This window comes from Megascapheus bottae, chromosome 34, assembly GCF_031878675.1.
Source record: "Megascapheus bottae isolate mThoBot1 chromosome 34, mThoBot2.hap1, whole genome shotgun sequence".
Classification (NCBI taxonomy): domain Eukaryota; kingdom Metazoa; phylum Chordata; class Mammalia; order Rodentia; family Geomyidae; genus Megascapheus; species Megascapheus bottae.
In genome coordinates, this window is record NC_143542.1 from 5,211,195 (window position 1) to 5,235,697 (window position 24,503).

The following is a 24,503-nucleotide window of genomic DNA, read 5'->3' on the forward strand; positions in this document are numbered from 1 at the left end:
AGCCACAGCACCACTTCTGGCTTTTTGCTATGTATGTGGTACTGAGGAATCGAACCCAGGTCTTCGTGCATGCTAGGCAAGCACTCTACCACTAGGCCAAACTCCCAGCCCCTTCCTGTTCTTTGTTTTTGTTTTTTTTTTTAGTGATTAACTGTAGATAAGTCAGCTTTGTGGGGCCCCAGCTGGCTTTGAACCATGATCCTCCCATTTCAGCCTCCTGAGTAGCTAGGATTACAGGTTAATCCACTGAACTATCACCTACTCCTCCAAACGCATGGCCAGGCAGTGGTCTTCAACTGTCTTTGGGGTCCAAACATGGCGAAAGGTCAAATACGTCCCCTTTTTCTTAAGTCTCCATATTTGACCAGAGTCCATGTCTGGACCCCAAACACAACTGTTTCATGAGACAAGGTTTCAGTAATGGATAATGAGACAACTGCTGGGCCAGGTGCTGGTGCAGTAAGCCTGGCTACTCAGGAGACTGAGATCTGAGGATCAAAGTGTGAATCCAGCCCAGGCAGGAAACTTCCTTGAGACTCTTATCTCCAATTAATCACAGAAAAAGCTGGAAGCGGTGCTGCGGCTCAAGTGGTAGAGCACTACGAGTCTTGAGTGAAAAGAAGCCCAGGGGCAGCACCCAGGTTCTGAGTTCAATGCCCGGGACTGCCAGGACTGGCAAAAAAAGAAAAAAAAAAAAAGACAACTGCCCGGTTGGGCAGGCACCGGTGGCTCCCTCCTGTAATCCCAGCAGCTAAGGAGGCTGAGATCTACGGATCAAGGTTCAAAGGGGTAGAGCGTCAGCCTTGAGCAGCAAAAGCCAAATGAGGGCTCAAGGACCCCAGTACCAGCCCCAGTACCAGTGTCGGTCTGCACACACACACACACACACACGCAATCAGCTGCCAGTCAATTCCTTTCCTACCAGTCTAGCACCACCCAGAGGTGGAGAGGCCCACCCTGACATCTTTGCTGGGGGGGGGGTCCTCACCCCACATGTCCTCCCCACCCCCACCAGGGCACTTCCTCTTTCCACAGAGGAAATGGAAGAACAGTTAACTGAGGAACAGTTTCTCAGGATGTTACAACACCCTGGGAACAGATGGTATTCGTGGCAGGAACCATACAAAGTTGCACTCATGCCGTGACTTCCAGTTCTTGTTTCTTCTCTGCGCCTTCCTCAGCAGCCACTCTGCAATCCAACGGGGAATCTAGGGAAGACAGGATGGGACAATGGACCAGTAACATCTTTCTGGGAGCAAAAATTCCCCCAGAGGCACAACAGAGGCTCCTCAGGACACTGTGACTTGTTTACCCTGACCAATCATGACAGCAGAACCACCTCTCTCCCGATCATCCTCTACTGAAACAAGGACTGAGACAGTCCTCAGCTGGGACATTCTGTGACAAGGACTGTCAGATAAATTACACAGCTCTAAGAGCTTGATAGCTCACGCCTGTCATCACAGCTACCCAGGCCGCTGAGACATCTGGAGTATCACAGTTCAAAACCGCTGGGCAGGAAAGGCTGGGAGACTCATCTCCAATTAACCAGCAAAAAGCCAGAAGTAGAAGTGTGGTTCAAGTGGTAAAGAACTAGCTTTGAGCAGGAAAGCTCAGGGTCAGCAAACAGATGCTGAGTTGGACTGGTGCATGCGCGTGTGCATAAACACAAAGATTCTCCCTCTTATCTCACAGTGCTCCCCATGTCCTCCTCTGGGGGATTTCCTTTACTAGGGCTTGATTTCATTATCTCACACCTGTTCAACTTGCCGTTTCAGCTGGCACTCTACCCTATGAATCATGTCCCTAGCCCTGCCTTTTGTCTGTGTGTGTGTGTGTGTGTTGATACTGGGACTTGAACTCAGGGAGTTGCACTCCTGTTTGGCTTTTTATTTATTTATTTTGCCAGTCCTGGGCTTGAGCTCAGGGCCTGAGCACTGTCCTTGGACTTTCTCAAGGCTAGAGCTCTACCACTTGAGCCTCAGCACCACTTCTGGCTTTTTTCTATGTATGTGGTACCGTTGATTAATTGGACATGGAAATCTCATGGAGATCTAAGGTTCTCCACTTTCATAGTGGCTGGGATAACATCTTTATGACTAAAGCTAATGGAAGGAAAGGACGAAAGCCCTGTGTGAAAGACCCTCCTCCCCCTCCTTGTAATGGCTGCGCCCGTGGGCAGGAGGGATGGGGACCGTGGGAACCAGACTGATCCTCTCCAGTGAAGACAGAGATAAGCAGGTAATGACAGCTGGGCTCTACTTTGCCTGGAACCCACACTTTATTAAACACACCTTGGCTCCCCCCGTTACTTACACCAAGGGGTATACCTCTCCACTGGAAAGATGGGCTTCCCTATCTCCTTTGCCTCTTCCTGTGTTGGGAAATCTTTCTGCCCTTCCGAGGGTGTGCATGAGCCCGTCCTGAGGCTTAAACTCAAGGCCCGAGTGCCGTTTAGTTTTCTACTCTCAAGGCTGGTGTAATAACTGGAGATAGTGTCAGACTCCTTCCCAGGCTGACTTTGAACCTCCATTCTCAAGATGGCAGACTCCCAAATAGCTAGGATGAAGGTTACGAGCCATCAACACTGGGACACAGGGCCTGACCCAGCAAGACTGATCCTCTGGTGATGGGTCACTGGCCTACAACTGTTTCACATCTAAGAAACTCCTCACTGTGCCATTATCTGTAGCCCACACTTATCCAGACTATCAAAAGCATCCTGGGCCACTTGACACCGAACCACACACCAAGTCTTCATCTACTGTAGATTTCGTCCCTGCCCACTGAATTTGGAGGAAGGATGGATGCCAGCTCACTGGTAAGGGCTTTGTGCCTTCCAGCACAGGGGCTTGCCCCCTCCTTCTGGACACACCCTCTAGACCCTCTCCAGGCTTTGGCCGAGATCCGGCACAAGGAGACAGCAGACTTGGAAAATTAGGGTACTGGATGTAGTAATGCATACCTCTAACCCCAAGACTTTGCAGCTAGAGGGTAATGCAAGTTTGAGGTGAGCTACTTACCAAGACCCTACCAATCCCCTTGAAAAAAGCAAATGACCTGGGTACCAGTGGCTCACGCCTGTAATCCCACTCAAGAGGCTGAGAGTTGAGCATCCTGGTTCCAAGCCAGCCAGGGCAAAAGTCCATGAGACTCTTATCTCCCATTAATCACTCCAAGAACAGAAATGGTGCTGTGACTCAAATGGTAGAGCACTAGCCTTGAGTCCAAAAGGCCCAAACCCTGTGTTCAAGCTCTACAACTGACAAAAAACTAAGGGAGACAAAGTAGATTCCAGTCCTCCAGACCCCCAAAAATCTGTTGCCTGTGACAACCCTAACACTGTTGCACCCCTAACACTAACCCAGGCCAGGAAGTAGAGATCACATTGCCTTACGGGGTAGGGGGGTGTGGGAGGGAGGCAGCTCCCCCTCACCTCAGGCTTCAACATCTAGGCATGTAATTGCCTGCTGCTTTTAGGGAAGAGAGATGCATACTTTCCTTCCTGCCCTCCCTACTTTCCTACACACACACACACACAGTCACAGCCACAGGACTCTTGCTAGTTTAGAACCCAGGATACTCTGGACCTCATGTGCCCTTGTCCCCAACAGCTCTTATTTGGACCTCCATGGAGACTAGATCGTAAAGCCAGTCTAGACAGGTGTCTGCTCACTGCAGGCTGGGCCACTCCTGCTCCAGTGGCCAGCGTCCACCCAAATCCCACATTATCGTCACTGACATGTGCACAACCACTTGTCTTTTATTGGGAAGGGGATACAGAGTGGGAAGCAGTGTGACAACCCCTGGCCAGACCCAAGATCATCACAGCCAGGGTGACAAACGCCACAGTGGCCAGACCCAAGCCCAGTGCTACAGAGGTGTGAACAGGAGCAGTTGAGCCCTCTACACTGGAGTCTCCGGCCTTCCCCAGGAAGATCAGGGGTCCCAATGTGACGTCAGCTTCGTCTGTCACTGTGGAAGGAAGACACAGCAAGGTCAAGTTTGTTTTAAGAAGGGCTAGGCCCGGGGGTGTGGCCTATTGATAGAATGCTCACCTAGCATGCACAAGGCCCTGGGCTCAGTTCCTCAGTACCACGTACACAGAAAAAACCAGAAGTAGCCCTGTGGCTCACGTGGTAGAGCACTAACCCTTGAGCAAGAAGTGTCCAAGAATAGTGCTCAGGCCAAGTTCAAGCCCCAGCATTGGTTAAAAAAAAAAAAAAAGGGCTCGAGCCACGAGTTCCCACCAATAAACCAAGCTACTCAGGAGAATGAAATCTTACGAACTGAAGCTCAAAGCCAGCCCGGGCAGGCAGATGTGTGAGACGTCTCCACTGAAAACTGCAGAAAGCCAGAAATGAAGGTGTGGCTCAAATGGTAGAGCATTAGCTAAGGGACAGTGCCTGGCCTGGGTTTAAGCCCAAGTACCCACACGCACGCACATGCACAGTTTAGGCAAGCACACCACTGCTGAGCCACGCCCCAATCCAGAGCCCAGGCCAGCCTCAAATCCAGTCTTCCTTCAGCTTCCTAAACGCTGGGATGTTGAAAGGTGACCACCATACCCAGTGTGGGATTCAGATCTGGGTCTATGGGCCCATCCCTTAGTGTTTTTGCTCATGGCTGGTGCTCTGTAACTTGAGTCCCAGTTGTGTTTATAATTTGGGTAAGAATCTCAAGCTTTGGGGCCGGGAGTTTGGCCTAGTGGTTAAAGTGCTTGCCTAGCATGCAGGAGGACCCGGGTTTGATTCCTCGGTACCACACACATAGGAAAAAAGCCAGAAGTGGTGCTGAGGCTCAAGTGGTAGAGCCCTAGCCTTGAGAAAGTCCAAGGACAGGGCTCAGGCCCCGAGTTCAAGCCCAGGACTGACAAAAAAAGAATCTCAAGCTTTTCCTGCCTGGGCTAGCTCTGAACTGCAACGCTCCGATCTCAAGCCTGCTGAGTAGCGGGGATTACAGGTGTGAGCCACAGGTATTACACTTGGTGAACAGCCTGAATGAGAAACAGAGGAAAGGAATGGCACCTAAACAGCAGGTTCCCTGGAACCAGAGAAGGGAGCAGACCAGTGATGACTTACTGTGTCTGCGCTTCCTCGAAGCCATGTGGTGCACTTGGGTCCAAGTATGGTTGGTGTCGTTGGACTGCTGAGTCCTGCTACAATTACCGGTGTCACAGCATTTGCAGATGTCTGCAGCACCCTCTACTGGTGACCAGCTGAGAGGGAAGGACAGGAAGCTCAGCATCCCAAGTGAGAATTCTTGGAATGGGGCCCACCTGCTCCACACGGCTCACCTGTGGGAGGACTTGTTGAAAGAACAGGCTTTGTTGATGGGATCTGGGACTTGGGTGGCTGGAGTGACCTTTAGGTGGCAGGTGATGTATATCTAAAAGAAACAGTAGCTGTCAGGGAACCAAGTTCTAGGCTGTGCCAATAAGCCATTGTTACTGAGGATTGAACCTAAGGTGTCATGCTTATGAGGGTGACAGCCCAAGAGCTTTTGCATTTAGGTTTTTTGTTCCTAAAGGCACCAGTGGCGAGGATCAAGGTTCAAAGTCAGCCCAGGCAAAAAACGTGTTGATTTTTTTTATCTTCATTTAACTGGACCTCCTACCTCCACATCTTGAGTAGTTGGCATTACAGGCATGTGCCACCCTGCCAGGCCAACAGGCTACTTCACTTGTAGCACTTTGGAGATGATCCAGAAGTTGGCAGGACAAGTCAGAAAACTCCATCTAGACTGGAGCCATCATCTTTTGTGCCTTTGTTTTGGTTGATCATGGGCTTGAAGAATGCAGGGCGCTGTCCCTGAGCTCTTTGGCTCAAGGCTCGTCCTCTACCACTTTGAGCAGCTCCACTTCTAGTGTCCTGGTAGTTCATTGAGGATAAGAATCTCACAGAATTTCCTGCCCAGGTTGGCTTTGAACCATGTTCCTCAGATCTCAGCCTCCTGAGTAGCTAGGACGCCAGGCGTAAGCCACCTGTGCCAGGCATCTTTGTGGTTCTTGCCCAGACTTTCTCCATCTTTCCTGCTCAACCCTGAGCCCTGAAACCCACCTCCATGAGGAGGCAGTGATCAAGCAATGCTCTGCCCTCTCCCTGCTCCAGGTGAACAACATGGATGGCTAAGATCACCTACTACTCGACTGACAGATTCTTCAATGATGGAGTCGCTGGGGACAGGGGTTTATCATTTCTGTGACCTGAGGTCCTTGAACACAAGATATTTTGTATAATTCCTCAGGAGTTTCTATTTAAGATGTTGGGGTACCTGGAGTTTGGCCTAGTGGTAGAGTGCCTGCCTAGCATGCACGAAGACCAGGGTTCGATTCCTTGGTACTACATACATAGAAAAATCAGTAAGTGGTGTTGGGGCTCAAGTGGTCAAGTTCTTTTTTTTTTTTTTTTTTTGCCAGTCCTGGGCTTGAGCTCAGGGCCTGAGCACTGTCCTTGGACTCTCTGAAGGCTAGAGCTCTACCACTTGAGCCTCAGCACCACTTCCAGCTTTTTTTCTATGTATGTGGTACCATGGAATCGAACCTGGGTCTTCGTGCATGCTAGGCAAGCACTTTAACCACTAGGCCAAACTCCAGGCCCCATCAAGTGGTCAAGTTCTATAGCTTTGAGAAAGGACAGTGCTCAGGCCCCGAGTTCAAGCCCCCGGACTAGAAAATTTGGGGGATGGGTAGTTTTCCTGAGCTTCCTTGTCTCCTTAGCATATGGGTTTGTTTGTTTTTTTGTACTGGCACCAGGGCTTGAACTCAGGACTGGGCTTTTTCTGTGGGGTTGTTACTCTGCTTTAGATACTTCCACTTCCCAGCATTTGGTGATTAATTGGAGACTAAAGAGTCTCACGGATTTTCTACCTGGGCTGGCTTTGAACTGCGATGCTCAGATCCTAACTTCTGGAGTAGCTAGCGGTACAGGAATGAGCCACCAGCACCAAGGTTGGCATATGCATTTTCTATTCCTAGGTCCTTTATTAACTGGGGACTCTGCCTTACCTGTCCCACCCGTAACCTTTGGAAAATGCTAGAAAGCAGAGCTCCTGCTGGGACGAATGGTTTAAGGTCAACTACATGTTGATTGCTAGACCGCCTCTCAAGGAGCTCTTGGGATCAGAGGAATTTTGATCAAGCTGCGGCTTGATCACAAAGTTCCCCGGGACAGAATTCTTCAACACCTCCTGGTTCACCAGTAGAATGCAGGAGACCCTGCCACCTTCTAGCCACGAGCCTCCATTGCCCTCTAGTGGCCACGTGCATCGGCAGAACCACCATTTCACAACTGAATCCCAGAAACTCAGTCTGGTTTTCCCACACTTCCGGCCACCTGGCCACCTACCCATCCACCTGTTCTAAAGACAAGAGCAAGGCCTTCCACAAGGTCCCTCACAGTTGCTATTCCAGAGAGAGAAGCACTGTTCTGTATTCTACATCCTCCTGGCGCGTTCTCTTGGCTCTAACTGGGAAGATTCCGGAAGTTAGTTCCCCGCAGGGGTGGTGTATGTGTCCTGGGACTTGAACTGAGGGGCTGGGCACTGTCCATAAGCTTTTTCACTGTAGACTAGAACTCTACCACTTAAGCCACACGTCCATTTCTGCCTTTTTGTTGGTTAATTGGAGACAAGAAAGGGTCTTACAGGATTTCCCTGCCTAGTCTGTCTTCAGTCCTCAGATCTCAGATCCCTTCCTCTTACCCACATCTTAGAGGAGTTTGGGCCTCATGAACTATGGCTTCATTTCGTAGAAGGCCCAAGGACAGAACTATCACTTAAAGAGCCCTAAGGAGCGACAGCAGGGACATTAAGCAGCATGGACCCAGCATCCAGCAGTATCCCAGGCAATTATTGAGTCATGACATTACCGTGTTTCCGGTGTTGTTGGCAAAGTGGAACACATCCAGGGTGAACTGAAGAATCTCTGGCCCAGGTCTGGGGACTTGAAATGAAGAGGAGCCACCAAAGACACCATCCACCAGGCAGCTGGGAACGCAACCGGAGGTAGAATTAAGGGGCTGGGGGCTTCCTGGCTCACTATAGTGAAAAGCTGCCAGGAAAAGCGGCCAGGCCTCACCCGTGGAAGTCCACGAGGACGTGGAAAGGGGAGGAGCTCCAGTCTGGTGTGGTAGTGGCCACGCAATAGTCCACAAACAGTTGCAGGGGAAGATGGCTGCTCGTGTGCACTTCCGCCTGGAGATGGGCCACCTCACCCAGGTAGAAGGTGGGGGATGACTTCTCAGCACTCCAGTTTGCTGGGGGGCAGGGATAAAGCTCGGCATTAGGAAGGCTGATGGGGGTTCCCCCTTTCTCTAGTCTCCCAACTTACCCTGCATGACGCGCAGCGAGAACATCAACCTCTCCTCCGAGGATACCATGGTCCAGAAGGGGACCCAGGTGGGCAAGATGCTGTGACTGCTCACATTGCCATGCCTGGAAGAGAAGTCGGGGGACACCTCAACTGGGCCCTCGTCACAGGGCATCCCTTGTTTCCTGTGGTTCTGCGGATTAAACCGAGGGCCCTGTCTATGCAGCCCCATAAGTTGCACCCCGGCCCAGGTGTGCCCTTTCTACCCACTTTAGAATCTTCAACCCAGGCCCCGGCACCTAAGGAAGCCTGAGACTGACCCTTCCACCCGCCTGCCGTTTCTTCACCTTGAGGGCAGCCCAGCCATCATCCCAAATGGATAGCCAGGTGGCTTTGGGATGAGGACAGAAATACACCAGAAACCACAAGCCGAGTCTAGAGACTACACAAGGTTTGGTCCCTGGAGGTCTGAGGCTTATTGCACTCGGTATGGAGAGAAGTGAGTGATGTCCTCCAGACATTGTCTGGCCTTGGCCTTGAGCCTTATCTCCAATTAGCTAGTCTCTTTGTTGTTGGCTGTGGGACTTGAACTCTGGGCCTGGGCACTGTCCCTGCACTCTTCAGCTCCACGTTAGTGCTTTACCACTTGAGCTCCAGGGCCATTTCCAATTTTCTGGTAGTTAATTGGAGGTAAGAGTCTCATGGACCATTGTGCCTGGCCTGGCTTTGAACCATGATCCACAGATCTCAGCCTCCTGAGTAGCCAGGATTACAGGCGTGAGCCACTGGCACCTCACAAATTAGCTTTATTGCTTTAACACACATAAGAATCTCAGACTTTGGTGCGGGGATGGCTTTTAACTGCAATCCTCGGAACTCAGCCTCCCGAGTAGCTAGGAGTGCAGGGATGAGCCGCTGGCAGCTGGCTTTGAACAAAGCTTGAGACAGCCAGTGCTGGCTGACTTAGTCTTCATTAAGAGGCAGTTGCAGGAGGGGTCCTTTAATGTGTGCTAATGATTCAGCTCAACTCCATAGCATGTGCAGGCATGCAGGGACGCACACACTCATGCACACCCCCGCTGTCCAATGCTTTTCCATAGATCCAGGGACCACATCTACCGGTCATGTAGGGCACCCACCTCGGGTAGCGGCACTCGATGGGGATCTCAGCACGGCTGGTCCTCAGGATGGAAAGGTTTCCCGTGGGGTGGGGGTCATGCCGCAGAAAGGTGCTGTACACCAAGGCATCATCCGTCATCTGAAGAAAGGTGGCAGTTAATACTCACGGCCTCAGGTCATATCCAGCCCTATGGCGGGGTGAGGGTCGCACTTATATTTCACCAGAAAAAGAACAAAGCTGTGAAACTCCAGCTAAAGAGTCCTTTTCTACTTGAGCTGGCTTCCAATCCCAATCTTCAGACCTCCGCCTCCTAAATAGCTGGGATTATAGGCATGAGCTACCAGTGCTTGGCTCCCCAAGTTCTGCAGCCCCCCAGTCTTCCGCCCCACCCCCACCGGCACATTCCCCCCTCTGAAGCAAGAAGTTCCCAGACAAGCCCCCCCAACACACCTGCATGCTGTTGCCACACTCATGCAGTCCAGCTTCGAATCTGACCACTTCACTGTCCAGGGAGACCAGGGGTGGACAGCCCTTGGGGCCCAGGCTGAGGTCGGCTGGATGCACCAGCTTTCCTGTACCAAAAAGGTCTCTATTGACTGTCACCACCAGCTGAGCCTCCAGACATTCCACCTCCACTGGCCCAGAAGGCCCAGTCTGGGTGAGCAAGACAGGGTAAGGGTAGCACCACTCCATGGAGCCCCAGAGCAGGAAGCACAGAAGGAGCCTGTAGCTGAGCCCCATCGCGCCAACGGGATGGCTCAGGCAGAGGAAAGAGAGGCCGCCAGCCAGCCATCTTATACCCCTTGCCGGAGGGCGGGGAAGGGGAGGGGGGGTCCATCCACCTGGGTCGCCAGCTGCCTCCCTTCCCAGCCAGCTACATCTTAGCTGGGTGAAGTGTGCCCAGGTGGGATTGATCACTAGCCACACGGGGGAGGGGTGTTCATGCACCTGCAGGCCCCCCGCCCTTTGCCCAACCACAGTGTCAGTCTGTACTGTGGCTTAAAAGGCCTCCAAAGTGACTTGGATGAAAGTTTTTAGGGGCAGCCTGAGGAATCATAAATCACCCTTTTCCAAGTGGGGTCAGGAGAGCCCCAAAGGTATGTAGGTAGGCTCACAGCCCAGCCAGGGAGATGACAGCTCCCACCTGTCTGTGGGGACACAGAAGGATGTCATGAAGGGAGCTCATGCCAATGTCCTGCAGCAATTAGGAGAGGAGGGAAAATGTGTGGCTGCCCAATTTTAAAGACCACTAGAATACTCTGTGGGCCACCTGTCTCAAAGTCCTGCAATGAATGAATGAACTCCAATGAACGAATTCATATTTGTTTTCATTTCTTGAGCTCAGGGACAGCAGCCAGGCCCAGAGTTCAAGCCCCACAACTGACAAAAACAAAAGCGAGTCTTCTCCAGCAATCCTGGCAGGATAGCACTTTCACATGTGGGGCCTGGGTGCACTCAGGAAGGGTAGAACTGAAAAGTTCAGTATGTTTGATCCCTTTCTCCCTTCCTCCTCCTCCTCCTCCTCCTCCTCCTCCTCCTCCTCCTCTTCTTCCCACCTTAGTCTTCTGAGTTCTGGGATTGCAGGTACAGTTGTGTACCAACAAATCCAACTGATAAGATTTTTTTTGGTGGGTTGTAGGGCTTGAAACTGGCACTGGGCCTGAGCTCCTCAGCTCAAAGCCAGTAGTCTACCACTTGAGCCACAGCTCCACTTCCAGCTTTTTGGCAATTAATTGGAGAGAAGTATCTCAGGGACTTTTCTGCTCTAGTCTGGCTTTGAACAGAGTGCTCAGATCTCAGCCTCCTGAGTGGCTAGGATGACAGGTGAACCGCAGGAGCCCGGCTTGTTTTTCTTTTGTTACTAGGGTTGAATGTAGGCCTCGTGTCTACTAAGCTTTAAACTGCAATTTTCAGATCTCTGACTCCTGAGCAACTAGGATTTTAGGTGTGAGCCACCAGTGTCCACCTTCATAAAACTGTTATCTGTAGGGCTGGGAGTTTGGTCTAGTGATAGAGTGTTTGTCTAGCATGCACAAAGACCCAGGTTCGATTCCTTGTGTATCACATACATAGGAAAAAGCCAGAAATGGTCAGCCCGGGCACTAAAGAACCTGAGACTCTTATCTCCAATCAACCTCTAGAAAACTGGAAGTGGGGCTTAGCTCAAAGGTAGGGCGGTAGCCTTGAGCTGAAGAGCTCAGGGACAACACCCAGGCCCAGAGTTTAAGTCCCATAACCAACAAAAGAAAGGAAGGAAGGAAGAAAAGATGGAGATATTTTCAGGCAACCTGAGCCCAGAGAGGGGCAGAGAGCTGCGGATCCCTGCGAGGCCACGCCCCCAGAGACCACGCCCCCTGTGAGAGACCTCGCCCTCTCGGGACCACGCCCCAGGTAACCACGCCCCTGGAGGCCACGCCCCTAGATGGCCACGCCCCCGGGAGACCACGCCCCGCGGCCCCGCCTCCGCCTAGGTGCCCCGCCGGAGGCCGCTCCCCAGGGTGCCGGCCACCCGCGAAGCCACTCAGGTCGCGTGGGGACAGGCTGGGGCCACCAGCCAGCTCCATGGACAGCGTCCTGGTCGATGTCCCCCTTCCAGCTTTGGACAGACGGGAAGAAAGGTCTGCAGTGACTTACACTTGGGGGGTCCTCCCCCCTTCTAAACGATCCAGATCCAGGGCGATGGCGCTTGGGCTGACTGGAGAAGAAGAATAGAGGGAGCCCAGCGCAGCTCATCCACCAAGGTAGTACGCCTTCCCTTTTACTAGTGTGTGTGTGTGTGTGTGAGTGTGTGAGAGAGAGAGAGAGAGAGAGAGAGAGAGAGAGAGAGAGAGAGAGAGAGAGAGAGAGAGAGCCAGAGCCGTTTCATTACAGGTCAGCAGGTTGAAAATTGTCTTTATAGACAACTGGGAATTTGGAGACATGGTTAACTCCCTTCTGTGATTCTACAACAACATTTTATTCAGTCATCTCCCAAGGAATGTATTCTGGATGCTGCTTCTCAAGACCTAGCCCTGCCTGTGGGGATGAACAGGAAAACTTCCCACACTGATAGTGGGCCAGACACTGTTGTTGTTCTTGTTCTAATTCTGGGGCTTGAACTCAGAACCTGGGCTCTGTTCTGTGCTTTTTCACTCAAAGCTGGGTGCTCTACTACTTGAGCCACAGCTCCACTTCTGGCTTTTTTTTAGTGATTAATGGTACATAAGAGTTCACAGACTTTCCTACCTGGCTTTGACCTGAAGTCCTCAGATCTCAGTCACCTGAGTACCTAGGATTACAGGCCTGAGCCACTGAGGCCTAGCTTTGAGCAAAAAAATCTATGATAAACATTAACACCAATGATTTTAGGAGGCAAGGGCCTTGCCAAACTCAATTTATAGAGAAGAGTGAAATCTGGAAGGTTCTAGAAGGTTCTATCACACCACTTACTATCTGTCCCACAATGAGATCATCCAACAGGTGCCTCTAGGAAGCACCTAGAGATGGGTAAGGGTTCATCTTGGCCAATGTCCCCCAGGGTATGAGACAGGAGCAGGCTGGAAGGCTGGACTCAGAGTGAGGATGGGGAGGCAGTCTCTCTCCACTGGCCCCTGGACAGCTCTGAGGAGCACTGGGACTTGAGGTTCATGAAAGACAGGCTCAGGAGCTTTCTCCCTGGGCTTCAGTGAGCACATCTGAGGATTTCTGGAAGTTTCTTTGGAAGTTGTCTGTCTCCATATTCCCAAGTTAGGCACTGGTCAAGCCTGGGGGGTTCCATATCCCAAATGTCTTTAGCAGTGGAAGGCCTGGGAAGCAGAAAACTGTGCCCCACCAGCAAAGAGGGGCCTGAGTTTGTTCCCCTCCTTCTCAACAATTCTCCCTTCCCATCTCCCAGCTGTCCCCAGTCCAGGCAGAGAGACAAAAGGGGTTTGTTCCACTGGCCCCCATGAATGGAGTGTTGAAAACCTCATGTCTGCAGCCAGATAAACTTTCACTCCTCCTGCCCCCCCCATCCTGACTGCCAGTCAGTATGCCAAGATGAAGGCAAAGCCAGGGTAAATGGGGAGCAGTGGGTGATCAGAGATCCTCCTGGGAGGGGCAGGGTGCCCTGGGCACCTCCCTCTTCATCCATACCACCAGACTATCCTGCCATGTGGCTATTCAGAGTGGCTGGAAGGCAGCTTCGTGGCCCCTCCCACACACCCACACCACCCACAGAAGCCCTGGCAGCCAGTTGGGCTTCCCATCTGTCTTTGTGTCTGTCCTTCTCTGTGTCTTATGAGTCACATCCGCTTCGGGACCAGCCTCCATCTGACCCCAACCAACCAGTCCATCAAAGGAATGCCCAATGTCAACTCCCCTCAAGTCCGAAAGGCACAGGGACACGGGAAGGCACCAAAATGCTGATTGTGTCTTCTGTTCATTTTGTTTTGGTGCCTTGTTTCAGAGCTTGAAGTCAGGATCTAGGCACCATCGCTGAGCTGCTTTTTTTTTTTTTTTTTGCCAGTCCTGGGCTTGAGCTCAGGGCCTGAGCACTGTCCTTGGGCTTTCTCAAGGCTAGAGCTCTACCACTTGAGCCTCAGCACCATTTCTGGCTTTTTTCTATGTATGTGGTACCGAGGAATCGAACCCGGGTCTTCATGCATGCTAGGCAAGCACTTTAACCACTAGGCCAAACCCCCGGCCCCCCTGAGCTGCTTTTGCAGCAGGTTAGCACTCTATCATTTGAGCCACAGCTCTATTTCTGGCTTTGCTGGTGGAGATAAGTCTCATGGACTTACTTACCTACCCGGGCTAATTTTAAACAGGTATCCTCAGATTTCACTCTCCTGAGTAGCTAGGATTGCAGGAGAAAACCACGAGTACCTGCCCCTCCCCCCCTTTTTTCTTAATCTTGAGGTTGAGGGTGCAACTCGGAGGCAGAGCAATTGCCTAACATGTGAGAGACCCTGGGTTCAACCCCAAGGACCACAATTAAAAAAAAAAATCACAAACTGGATGCCAGTGGCTCAAGCTTGTAATCCTGGCTACTCAGGAGGCTGAGATCTGAGGATTACAGTTTGAAGCCAGCCCGGGTAAGAAAGTTGAGACTTTCAAAGTGGTAGAGGCTAGCCTTGAGCAAAAAAAAAAAACTCAGGGACAGTGCCCAGGCCCTGAGTTCAAGTCACATAACTAATTAAATAAGCAAATAAACAAAGTCACCAAGAGTCTATGGTGGTTCACACCTATAATGCCAGATATTTGGAGATACAAGTTGAGAGGACCAAGGTTTGAGACCGGGATGGCAAAGCATTATCAAGACTCCATCTCAACAAATCGGACATGGCTGCACCAAGCTGCTTGACCTCATTTCCAACCCACTACCTTCTTTACAGTGTCTAGACTTTAGCCAAACCTAACTTCCCTCCCTCCCTCCCTTCTTACCTTCCACCTTCCCATAGTGTGCTGGGGATGGAATGCCTAAGTTCTCAGCCACAGAGCCATCCTCCCAGCACCCTTAGCAACCAGCTGTGATCCTGCCCAGGCTTCTACTAAGTGGAAACAGCCTTTTCCCCTGGAGTTGACCCTCTCACTGGAAGTAAATGATGGGCACCTTGATTTCCAGATGTTCCAGCTGTGACTTCTTCCCAGCCTCTCCATGGGACCACTTGAGACAAGACCATCTACCAACTGGATGCGCCACGAAGCAGAAATGTCCTTCAGTCCCCAGTTGGAAGAGCAGAGTGGAGGGTGGAGGCCTGGGGATGAGGGTGCTGCCCCTTCCCCTCTGCCACCTCTGCCCCTTCCCCCGACTCTCTCCTTCCTCTTCCTCCTGCCACTGGGTGAGTGCTCCCAGCCACCCGGCTACTTCTCTCTCTGGCTGTTTCCCCAGTTGTCCAAGGATGGAGGGGTGGGGGGCTGTGAATGATCTGGATCCTGATGTTCTTTCCAGTTCAGAAAGAGCTTGTGCTTGAGGTATGGAGGGACTCAGCGCTGGTGGTGACAGCTAAGTAGCTAAGTGTGTCTAGAGAGCTGGCTGTCAAAGGTCCCTGGAAATAGGGAAGAAGAGGCTGGAAATGCAGCTGGGAGAATCAATGACATGAAGCCAGATGTGGTGTGGTCATGGAGACCTAGGCAGGAGAATCACAGGTCCCTGAGGTAATCCCCAGAGTCCCAGGACATAAATAAAGTAAGGCTTGTCAGAAGATACCAGAAGGCTGTGTAGAGAGCTCAGGGGTTGAGATGGCCACAGACAATCTTTAAGGGACTTAGCCATGGAGTTAGACAGGCAGGTCTACATCTCAGGCAGGCATATTTGGGGTGGCCTATGGAGACTAATGGGATAGTCCCAGAAAGAGGCAAGAAGGCTTTGGAAAAGCAGGAGTCCAAGAGGAGGGGGATGATGGAGGAGGGAGAGGAGGAAGAGATGATGGAGGAGGGAGAAGAGGAGGGGAGGGGATGATAGAAGAAGAGGAGGGGGTGATGGAGAGGGAGTGGAGTTGGGGATGATGGAGGAGGAGGGAGAGGAGAGGATGATGCAGGGGCGGAGGGGAGAGTGGAGGAGGGAGGAGAGACCATGCTCTGGGGTCCAGGCAGTGAGAGGACCTTCTTCCTCACTGTTTCAGCCAGTGCCCTCCAGACCAGTCTACTGCCCTTTCCAGGTAGGTGCCCCCCTCCCTCCCCCATGCTCACCCACCCCAGGGATGCAGAGCCTCTGTCAGAAGACCTGGAGAGCAGGGTCTCCATGCCTCCCCATCTCCCAAGAGGGACAGACCGCCATGCTCCTGGGACAGTGGGCATCCTGTAGCTTGGGTCCCCTGTTCCCCCTTGGTGGCCAGCTGAACCCTCTTCACAGAGCTGAGGCTGGTGGGGGGCCCAAGCCGCTGCCGGGGGCGCCTGGAGGTCCTGCATGGCGGTGCCTGGGGCAGCGTCTGCGATGACGACTGGGACGTGATGGATGCCAACGTGGTGTGCCGCCAGCTGGGCTGCGGCCTGGCGCTGCCCGTGCCCCGCCCCCTCGCCTTCGGCCAGGGCCGGGGCCCTATCCTTCTGGATAACGTGGAGTGCCTCGGGCAGGAAGCCACGCTGAGCGAGTGTGGCAGCCGAGGCTGGGGCGTCCACAATTGCTTTCACTACGAAGACGTGGCTGTCCTGTGTGATGGTGAGCTCAGGACTGGGGCTGTCAGCTAGACAGATGGAGGGACTTCCTGCTGTTCAGCATGTTCCATGAAGACAGAGCGAGAAGCTACTACACTGGCTGGTGCTGGGAACTGCCCAGGCTGGGTCCCCCAGCTTCTTGTTCTGGTTCATTGCACAGCCATGGACAGAAAGAAAACTAGCCAGGTGCTGGTATCTCATACCTGTCCTCCTCGCTACTGCGGAGGCTGAACTCTGAGGATGTCAGTTCAAAGTCAGCTCAGACAAAAGAGTCCATGAGACCCTTATCTCCAATTAACCAGGGGGAAAAAAATCTCACTGGGGTCACAGTGTTCATATGTGCGTCAGGACATACGTGTGGTTCTAGTTTTCAGTTTTCAGGGTTTATAACACCATATCACAGCCCATTCTAGCCTTTCTGATTCTGAAGGTCTAGGCCAGGGCCTGAGATTTTGCAGTTTAAAAAGAATACATTCCAGGGGCTGTGAACTACTTGAAGTGATTCAGTGATTGTGTGTGGGGGGGGGTCATGCAGCTTGAACTCAGTCTGGGCACTATCTCTGAGCTTTTCAGCTCAAGGCTACCACCTACTTCTGTTTTAAGGTAGTCAGTTGTAGATAAGAGTATCATGGACGTTAGTGCCAGGCTGGCTTTAAACAGTGATCCTCAGATCTCAGCCTGGTGAGTAGCTAGGATTACAGGTGTGAGCCACCACACCTGGTATTGAAGTGATTCTTTTAAATGAGCTTCAAGCAAGGCACCAATGGCTCACAGCTGTCATTTTGAGAACTGAGGATCGAGGTTTAAAGCCAGGAATGAAAGTCCATGAAACTCTATCTCCAATTAACCACTTAAAACCAGAAGTGGTGCTGTGGCTCAAGTGGTAGAGAGCTAGCCTTGAGCAAAAAAAGAGCTCAGGGGCCAGAAATGTGGCTCAGTGAAACGAGTGCTTGTGTAGCATGTGTAGCCCCAGATTCGATTCCTCAGTACCACAGTACCACATAGACAGAAAAGGCCAGAAGTGGTGCTGTGGCTCAAGTGATAGAGCTCTATCCTTGAGCAAAAGAAATCCCAGTATAGTGTCTAGGCCCTGAGTTCAAGCCCCAGGACTGGCCAAAAAAAAAAAAAAAAAAACCTCAGGGAGAGAACTCAGGACATGAGTTCAGGCCTTACAACCACCACCAACAAAAGGATTTTAGAAGCCAGGTGCATACTGGTAATCCCAGCTCTTTGGGGGTTAAAGTAGGAAGATCTCAGGTTTCAAGCAAGCTTGGGCCACTTAGCAACAACCTATATGTGTGTTTGCTGGTATCACAACCTTTATCCTCCCTGGGTTCTTGACTGTGATGTCACGTGACCAGAGGCACTGGAGTCAAGCACTTTAGGAGTGATCATTCATTCCGTCCTTTGTGTGAGGAGGACAGAGCATCAATCAGCAGATCCTGTATCCTTCCTCCCTTTCTGCTTCCTCCCCAGAGTTCTTGCCCACGCAGCTGCCAGTGAGGAAGGCATTAACCAGTAGTGCGGCCTCTGCAACTCCTCAGAACGGAAAAGGTAAGAAAGGGTAAGGGGATGGATTGAAGCCAGGGAGGAGGGAGGTTTTCTTTGGGCAGAAGTACATGGCAAGCAGAGCAGGGGCGAGGGCTGGTTGGGAAAGGCAGGGCAGGGGTGAGGAGGGCTGGTTTGAGGCAGGAGTGTCCCAGGAGAAGCTGGCAGCCCTGGGATCCTCCCCTGGCCTGGGGAGGCTGTGAGTGGGGGCAGGCAGTTTCCCCCTGCGCTCTGAGTCCTGGGCCCGGGGCGCCAAGGCTGGAGAAGGAAGCGGATCCCGCTGGGATCGGACCCGCCCCTGCTCTCTGCCCGCCGTCACCAGGGGAGGGCAGCGTGCGCCTGGCGGGGGGCGCCGGCCCGTGCCAGGGAAGAGTGGAGATCCTGCATGGCGGCCTGTGGGGCACCGTGTGTGACGACGACTGGGGACTGCCGGACGCTGCCGTGGTCTGCCGCCAGCTGGGCTGCGGGACGGCCTTGGCTGCCACCACCAACGCCTTCTTCGGCTACGGCACGGGGCACATCCTGCTGGACAACGTGCACTGCGAGGGGGGCGAGCCCCGCCTGGCGGCCTGCCTGAGCCTGGGCTGGGGCGTGCACAACTGCGGCCACCACGAGGACGCGGGCGTGCTCTGCGCAGGTGCAGGGCTGGGGGGCGGGGCCGAGGAGGGGGCGGGGCTGCGGATTGGAGGGCCCGTGGAGGGGACGGGGCTGCGGATTGGAGGGCTCGTGGGGGCGGGGCCTCGGAGGGCGGGGCCGCGGCCTCGGAGGGGCGGAGCTGCGGATTGGAGGGCCCGTGGAGAGGGCGGGGCATCCGGGGGCGGGGCCTTTGGGGGCGGGGCCGCGGAGCCTTGGCTGCTCTCTGGCATCCCGAGGATGACTTCGAGATTGCTTGTGCCTTCACAGTTTTGCTCCAGAGTACACCTAAGAACATCCCAGTACTTCTCGTGACCCACTCCATACCTCACATGACAATATCATAGCATGTCTGTGACAATCCTGTAGAAACAAAGAAGTGCACGTCCCTGCAGCACAAATATATTGTGCCACTGCCAAGGCAGGGCAGTCCTTATTGGATTCCTGCTTGGGTTGACCCTCCAGCTCTAGAGGGAAAATCCATCCGTTCCTCCTAGGAGACAGCTGCCTTCTCTCCTGGTCAGCTCATAGTTGACCAGGAATGTGAGCCTCAGCCTCTGACCTTGCTCTCTTCTCTCCAAATCTAGTTCTAGGCCCTCCAACTTTCATAGCACCATCACCCTCAGCCACAAGAGAGGACTGGGCCTGGCACACAGTGCGAGCAGGTAGAGACCACCTTAGGACGGTAGGTGTGAGGTGGGTAAGCTGGAAACTGAGAAGTCTTTCTCAGGAAATGGCCTACTAGGCCCTGGCTTTGGACCAGCTGATAGAGGTGGGTGAGAGCCATGAGCAGACAGAACAAGGATTGAGTTCTGCAAAATTCAGCCTGGTGAGAGGAGGTAGTAAGAGATTTTTTTCAAAGTGCTCCAGTGGCACTGGTACTGTGGCTGGGAATTGAGAGGCCTTCCTTTTAAGGGACAGAATTAGGGCTGGGGCTGTCACGTGGATTAAGATTAGGATATGGCCTGGAACTAAGATTTAGTGGCTGCAGAATAGAGAGGTTACATAGTTGGAGGTATTCCAAAACTGGTCCCTGGGCTCTGCTGCAGACAGATGGTTTCCTTGAGACCTTCAATTGTTCCAGGAAGAGGGTATGGGTGGTTCAGGTCTATCATCTTAGTTACTCAGGAAACTGAGATCTGAGGATCACAGTTTAAGACCTCCCCAGGAAGGAAAGTTTATGAGATTTCTTATCTCTAACCAACCAGATAGACAAAAGTGGAGGTGTGGCTCAAGTGGTAGTGTGCTAGGCTTGAGTGAAAAAGCTAAGGGACAATGCACAGGTCCTTAAATCAAGTCTCAGTGCACACACACACAGAAGGATAATACCAGGAAGTAGCATTCATTGCCTGCAGAATTAGGCCGAGGGTGTGGCTCAAGGCCTGGAACAGTTGGGGTACCCCAGTAGAGATGCCCTGCCCCTGTTGCAGGGCGGACGACCTCCTGGTGACCTTCAATCACTCTAGATTGCCCTGTCTCTGCAGCTACTGGCGTTGGTGCCCAGCCTTCAGGGGAAACCGTACTGTTGACCACAGCCACCTGGGCCTCGGGGAGAAAAAGTAAGTGGGGGTTCTGCGGAGGGATGGGAGGGTGGTAGCCCCTCCCTTCTCCCCCCACCCCCCTCCCCGCCCCCGGACTCCACCTGGGAGCAGGCCGCCCCAGCCCAGCGCCTCTGGCCCGGGCCTGTGCGCCCGCAGGCAGGCGGCTGCGGCTGGTGGGCGGCCCGGGCCCGTGCCGCGGCCGCGTGGAGGTGCTGTACGCCGGGGCCTGGGGCACCGTGTGCGACGACGACTGGGACTTCGCGGACGCGCGTGTGGCCTGCCGTGAGGCCGGCTGCGGGCCCGCGCTGGGCGCCACCGGCCTCGGCCACTTCGGCTACGGTCGTGGCCCCGTGCTGCTGGACAACGTGGGCTGTTCGGGCACCGAGGCCCGCCTGAGCGACTGCTTCCACCTGGGCTGGGGCCAGCACAACTGCGGGCACCACGAGGACGCGGGCGCGCTCTGCGCAGGTGAGGCCGCCGGGTCCCGGGGAGCGGGCCGGAGGCGGGGCAGGGGCGTCCGCACGCTCGCTCGCTGGCTCTGGCTCCGCCCAGCGAGGCGGGCGTAGGCTCTGGAGGGTGGGCGGGGCCGCACGGTGGGCGGGGCCTGTGCGGTGGGCGGGGCTTTCTGTTGCCGCGGGGAGGGGCGGCTGTCGCGGAGTTCTGCCCCTGAGTTCTGCGGCTGCGCAGCTGGGGTGGGGCCCCGGAAGGGCGAGATCGTAGGGTGCGGCCCTAGGGCGGGTGCCGCGGGCAGGGACGGGGCGGGTGACCCCAGACCTGAGAATGAAGGGCGGGGCCCATTGCTTCGTGCTGAAGTTCAAGTAAGAGTTGAGAATCAGGGGAGGAACAGAACCTGTCAAGTGCGTCCAGCTCCTGGATGGGGGCGTGAAAACCCTCCTGGCCTGGGTTATGCCTGACCATCCCCAAAGCCTTGGCCACAGGGGGACCTGCCTTGGACCCCCCCCAGGACAAATTAGCACCATCCCATTTCACAAGGCGGGGGAGCAGGCTCTTCAGGTCCCGTGCAGTCTTTTTTGGCCCTGCAGTGGGCTTCCCTGGGGAGGGCAAGAGGTGACCCCCGGTCCCAGCAAACAGATTCCTCCAGATGACATTTTCTCTTTAATGAGCCAGGCCCAGAGGAGCTGGGATTGCATGTCCAACAGGATGGCTCTGAGACCACCCGGGTGCCCACTCCTCGGCCTAGGGACGGTAGGTGCCCACACCCACCTGAAAGTGAGGTGAAACCATCGGGCTAGGCTGGGTCTGGTTAGGACACGTCCCGAATTACAGCAGCTCAGCAGATTTACAAAGAAGGGGCATGGTTCAAGTGGCCGAGCACCCGCTGAACCAACACTGGGCCCTGAGTTCAAACCCCAGAATTTACCCATCCCTCCAAAAAAGAATTTAAAATTTAGCTCAGGGAGTCCAGAGGATAGAAGAGAGACTACAGTGATTTACAGGTAGTATACAAGGACCTGTAGAGTCTCCAAACAGCTAGCCTGGGCTAAGATCCTAGGATGGTGAACAAAGGCCTAGAGACCACTCAAGCATGCTTTTTTTTCTTCTTTTTTTCTTTCTTTTTTTTCTTTTTGGTGGGTCATGCGACTTGAACTCGCCTGGGCACTGACTCTGAGCTCCTCAGCCCAAGGCTACCACCCTACCCTTGAGCCAAGCTCCACTTCCCGTTTTCTAGAGGTTAATTGGAGAAAAGAGTCTCAAGTCCTTTTGTGCCCAGCCTGGCTTTGAACCTTGATCCTCAGATCTCAGCCTTCTGAATGTTAGGGTCCAGTCCCCCAATATTAGGGTCCGTGATCAAAGGAACAAGTCTGACACAAAAGCGGAAGTTAAACAGAGTTTTATTCCGCGCCTAGCATCAAAAATCATACTGACCGGTCTCTAAGATGTGAGAGAGCCACCCCGTCTAATCCCACAGGCTACTTTTATAGGCCATCAGCTGTATGGTTGGGCTTGGCCATACACAGGTGGCCAATGGAATCTCAACATACTTGAGTGATGGCTGGGGCAACTACTGACACCTTTGCTGTTTGGGCTGACCTATCATCTCTGCAGGCTTCTGGTGCACAGCTCTGATGACAAAGGAAAGGGGAAGGAGTTTCCTGGCAGGGAAGGGGGTAGGGTGGGGGAGGAATTCTGGTAACTCTACCTGGTTAAGCTAGCTGTTCTGGTAATCTGAGCTCTGTATTCAGGGAACTTACAGCCCCCAGCTTGAGTTAAGTACTTCTTCCTCATGCCTATAGGGGATGGAAGAGAGGTCTCCAGGGGTCTCTATATTTTAAAGGGAAATCTAGAGAGGGGTCCCTTCACTGGCTAGTTAAGATTGCAGGTGTGAAAGGGGCCGGGAGTTTGGCCTAGTGGTAGAGTGCTTGCCTAGCATGCATGAAGACCCGGGTTCGATTCCTCGGTACCACATACATAGAAAAAAGCCGGAAGTGGTGCTGAGGCTCAAGTGGTAGAGCTCTAGCCTTGAGAAAGTCCAAGGACAGTGCTCAGGCCCTGAGCTCAAGCCCAGGACTGGCAAAAAAAAACAAAAACAAAAACAAAAAAGATTGCAGATGTGAGCCACTGGCCCGGCTTTCTTCTTTCTTTTTGTGGTGGTATTAGGACTTAAACTCAGGGTGTTGGCTTCTACTTCTGGGTGTTTGGTGGTCAATTGGCACTAAGAGTCTTGTGGAATTTACTGCCCGGGTTGGCTTCAAACTGCAATCCTCAGATCTCAGTCTCCAGAGTAGCTAAGATTACAGACTTGAGCCAAAGTCTCCTGGCTCAGCTTATGTCTTCTTCCCAGACCTGAGTCTCCCTGGCCCATGTTGCTGTCTGCCCTAATGTAATTCAATTATCTGTGCCCAGGGAGGGCTTGTAGATGCAGTCATGAGTCACCCACCACTGCCCTTTACCTGGTTTAGTGTGGCAGTGGCTGGCATGAACCAGCCCCAGGTTTTTCTCCATACAGGGCACCTACGTCTGGCTAGCGGCGCCCACCGGTGCGAGGGGCGTGTGGAGCTCTTTCTAGGACAGCGGTGGGGTACTGTCTGCGATGACGCTTGGGACCTGCGGGCAGCCAGTGTCCTGTGCCGCCAGCTGGGCTGTGGGCAGGCCCTGGCAGCCCCGGGTGAGGCGCACTTCGGGCCAGGCCGGGGGCCCATTCTGCTGGACAATGTCAAGTGTCGTGGAGATGAGAGCACCCTGCTCCTCTGCTCTCACATCCGCTGGGATGTCCACAACTGTGACCACAGCGAGGATGCCAGTGTCCTGTGCCAGCCATCGTGACCCCATTGACTCTGGAGCCCACCTCTTTTGGGGGAGCCTGCTCCTCCTCCAGGAAGCTCCCTGTGACTTCTTCCTTCTCCGTCACCCATCCCTCCCTTGTCTGGAAGACAGGCTGCCCATTCAGTCTATACTGGATGGGGGAGCCTGGCTATTCCCTTAGCTACGTATTCACTATTTTCAACCCAAAACAGTGCAAGTGCTCATGTTATTCTCAGCTCAAACAAAAAATAAGAGCACTAGCCCTAACTCCTCTCTGCTGAGAATTCTCTTCTAAGTACACAGAACCTGCGACCCTCTGTCTAGACCCAGGAGGCTCAAGGGCAGTTGTTAAATGGGGTACGTCCCCACTCCCGGACTTACATCAAGATCCCCAAGAAAAGGAGAAGCAGGAGAGCCTGACAGTTCATTCCTTAGACCCACAGGGGCTGAAGAACCTGGGTCCTGGCCCCGGCGGGCTCAGTGAGGGCCTGGATTCCGATGGTGCTCAGCTGGATAAGGGGGCTGAAGGGTGCAAAGCCCAGACAGTGGCTCCTCCCCACAGCAGGCCCCACCTCTCCAAGTTATCCTGCCCCTCCAGTGGAGTCTCCCATTTGCAAAGATGCCTGGGGAGGGGGAAAGGGAGGCTGTAGCCAGCCCTTCATAGGTGCCAATTCAATAAAGCATTGTCCCCCTGTCTTTTAACAGAGATCTTGTCTGAGTAGCTTGGGAAGCAAGACTCCAGACGGTGGATGGCAGGATGGCAGCCACAGGCTGTCTGCCCCCGGCTCTCTGTAGGCACTCACATCCAAGAAGCACTCACTCAAGTATTCTCTGGACATGCCTCTGTTCTTTTACACAGACAGAAATCCACAGCCGGGGCCAGGAGTTTGGCCTCTTGGTAGAGTGCTTGCCTAGTATGCATGGAGACCCGGGTTCTATTCCTCGGTGCCACATATATGGGAAAAAAAAAAAA

The 24,503-nt window shown here is 53.4% G+C and overlaps 2 protein-coding genes across 2 annotated transcripts; one reads left to right on the forward strand and one right to left on the reverse strand.

Annotated features, from left to right (window-relative positions):
• Window positions 1–3,763: 3,763 nt before the first annotated feature.
• Zp3 (zona pellucida glycoprotein 3) lies at window positions 3,764–10,169 on the reverse strand. The gene is made up of 8 exons (XM_090324184.1): window positions 9,879–10,169; window positions 9,448–9,566; window positions 8,330–8,433; window positions 8,078–8,255; window positions 7,869–7,986; window positions 5,297–5,388; window positions 5,082–5,218; window positions 3,764–3,975 (listed from the first exon to the last, which is right to left on the reverse strand). Exons 1-8 carry the CDS (start codon window positions 10,167–10,169, stop codon window positions 3,764–3,766), a joined length of 1,251 nt encoding a protein of 416 aa, XP_090180310.1.
• Window positions 10,170–11,922: 1,753 nt separating this feature from the next.
• Window positions 11,923–24,226, forward strand: Ssc4d (scavenger receptor cysteine rich family member with 4 domains). Its single transcript, XM_090324050.1, has 11 exons — window positions 11,923–12,169; window positions 15,013–15,229; window positions 16,013–16,048; window positions 16,243–16,548; window positions 18,021–18,098; window positions 18,415–18,729; window positions 19,313–19,390; window positions 20,210–20,284; window positions 20,423–20,734; window positions 21,395–21,472; window positions 23,235–24,226. Exons 2-11 carry the CDS (start codon window positions 15,046–15,048, stop codon window positions 23,549–23,551), a joined length of 1,779 nt encoding a protein of 592 aa, XP_090180176.1. The 5' UTR covers window positions 11,923–12,169; window positions 15,013–15,045; the 3' UTR covers window positions 23,552–24,226.
• The last annotated feature ends 277 nt before the right edge of the window (window positions 24,227–24,503 follow it).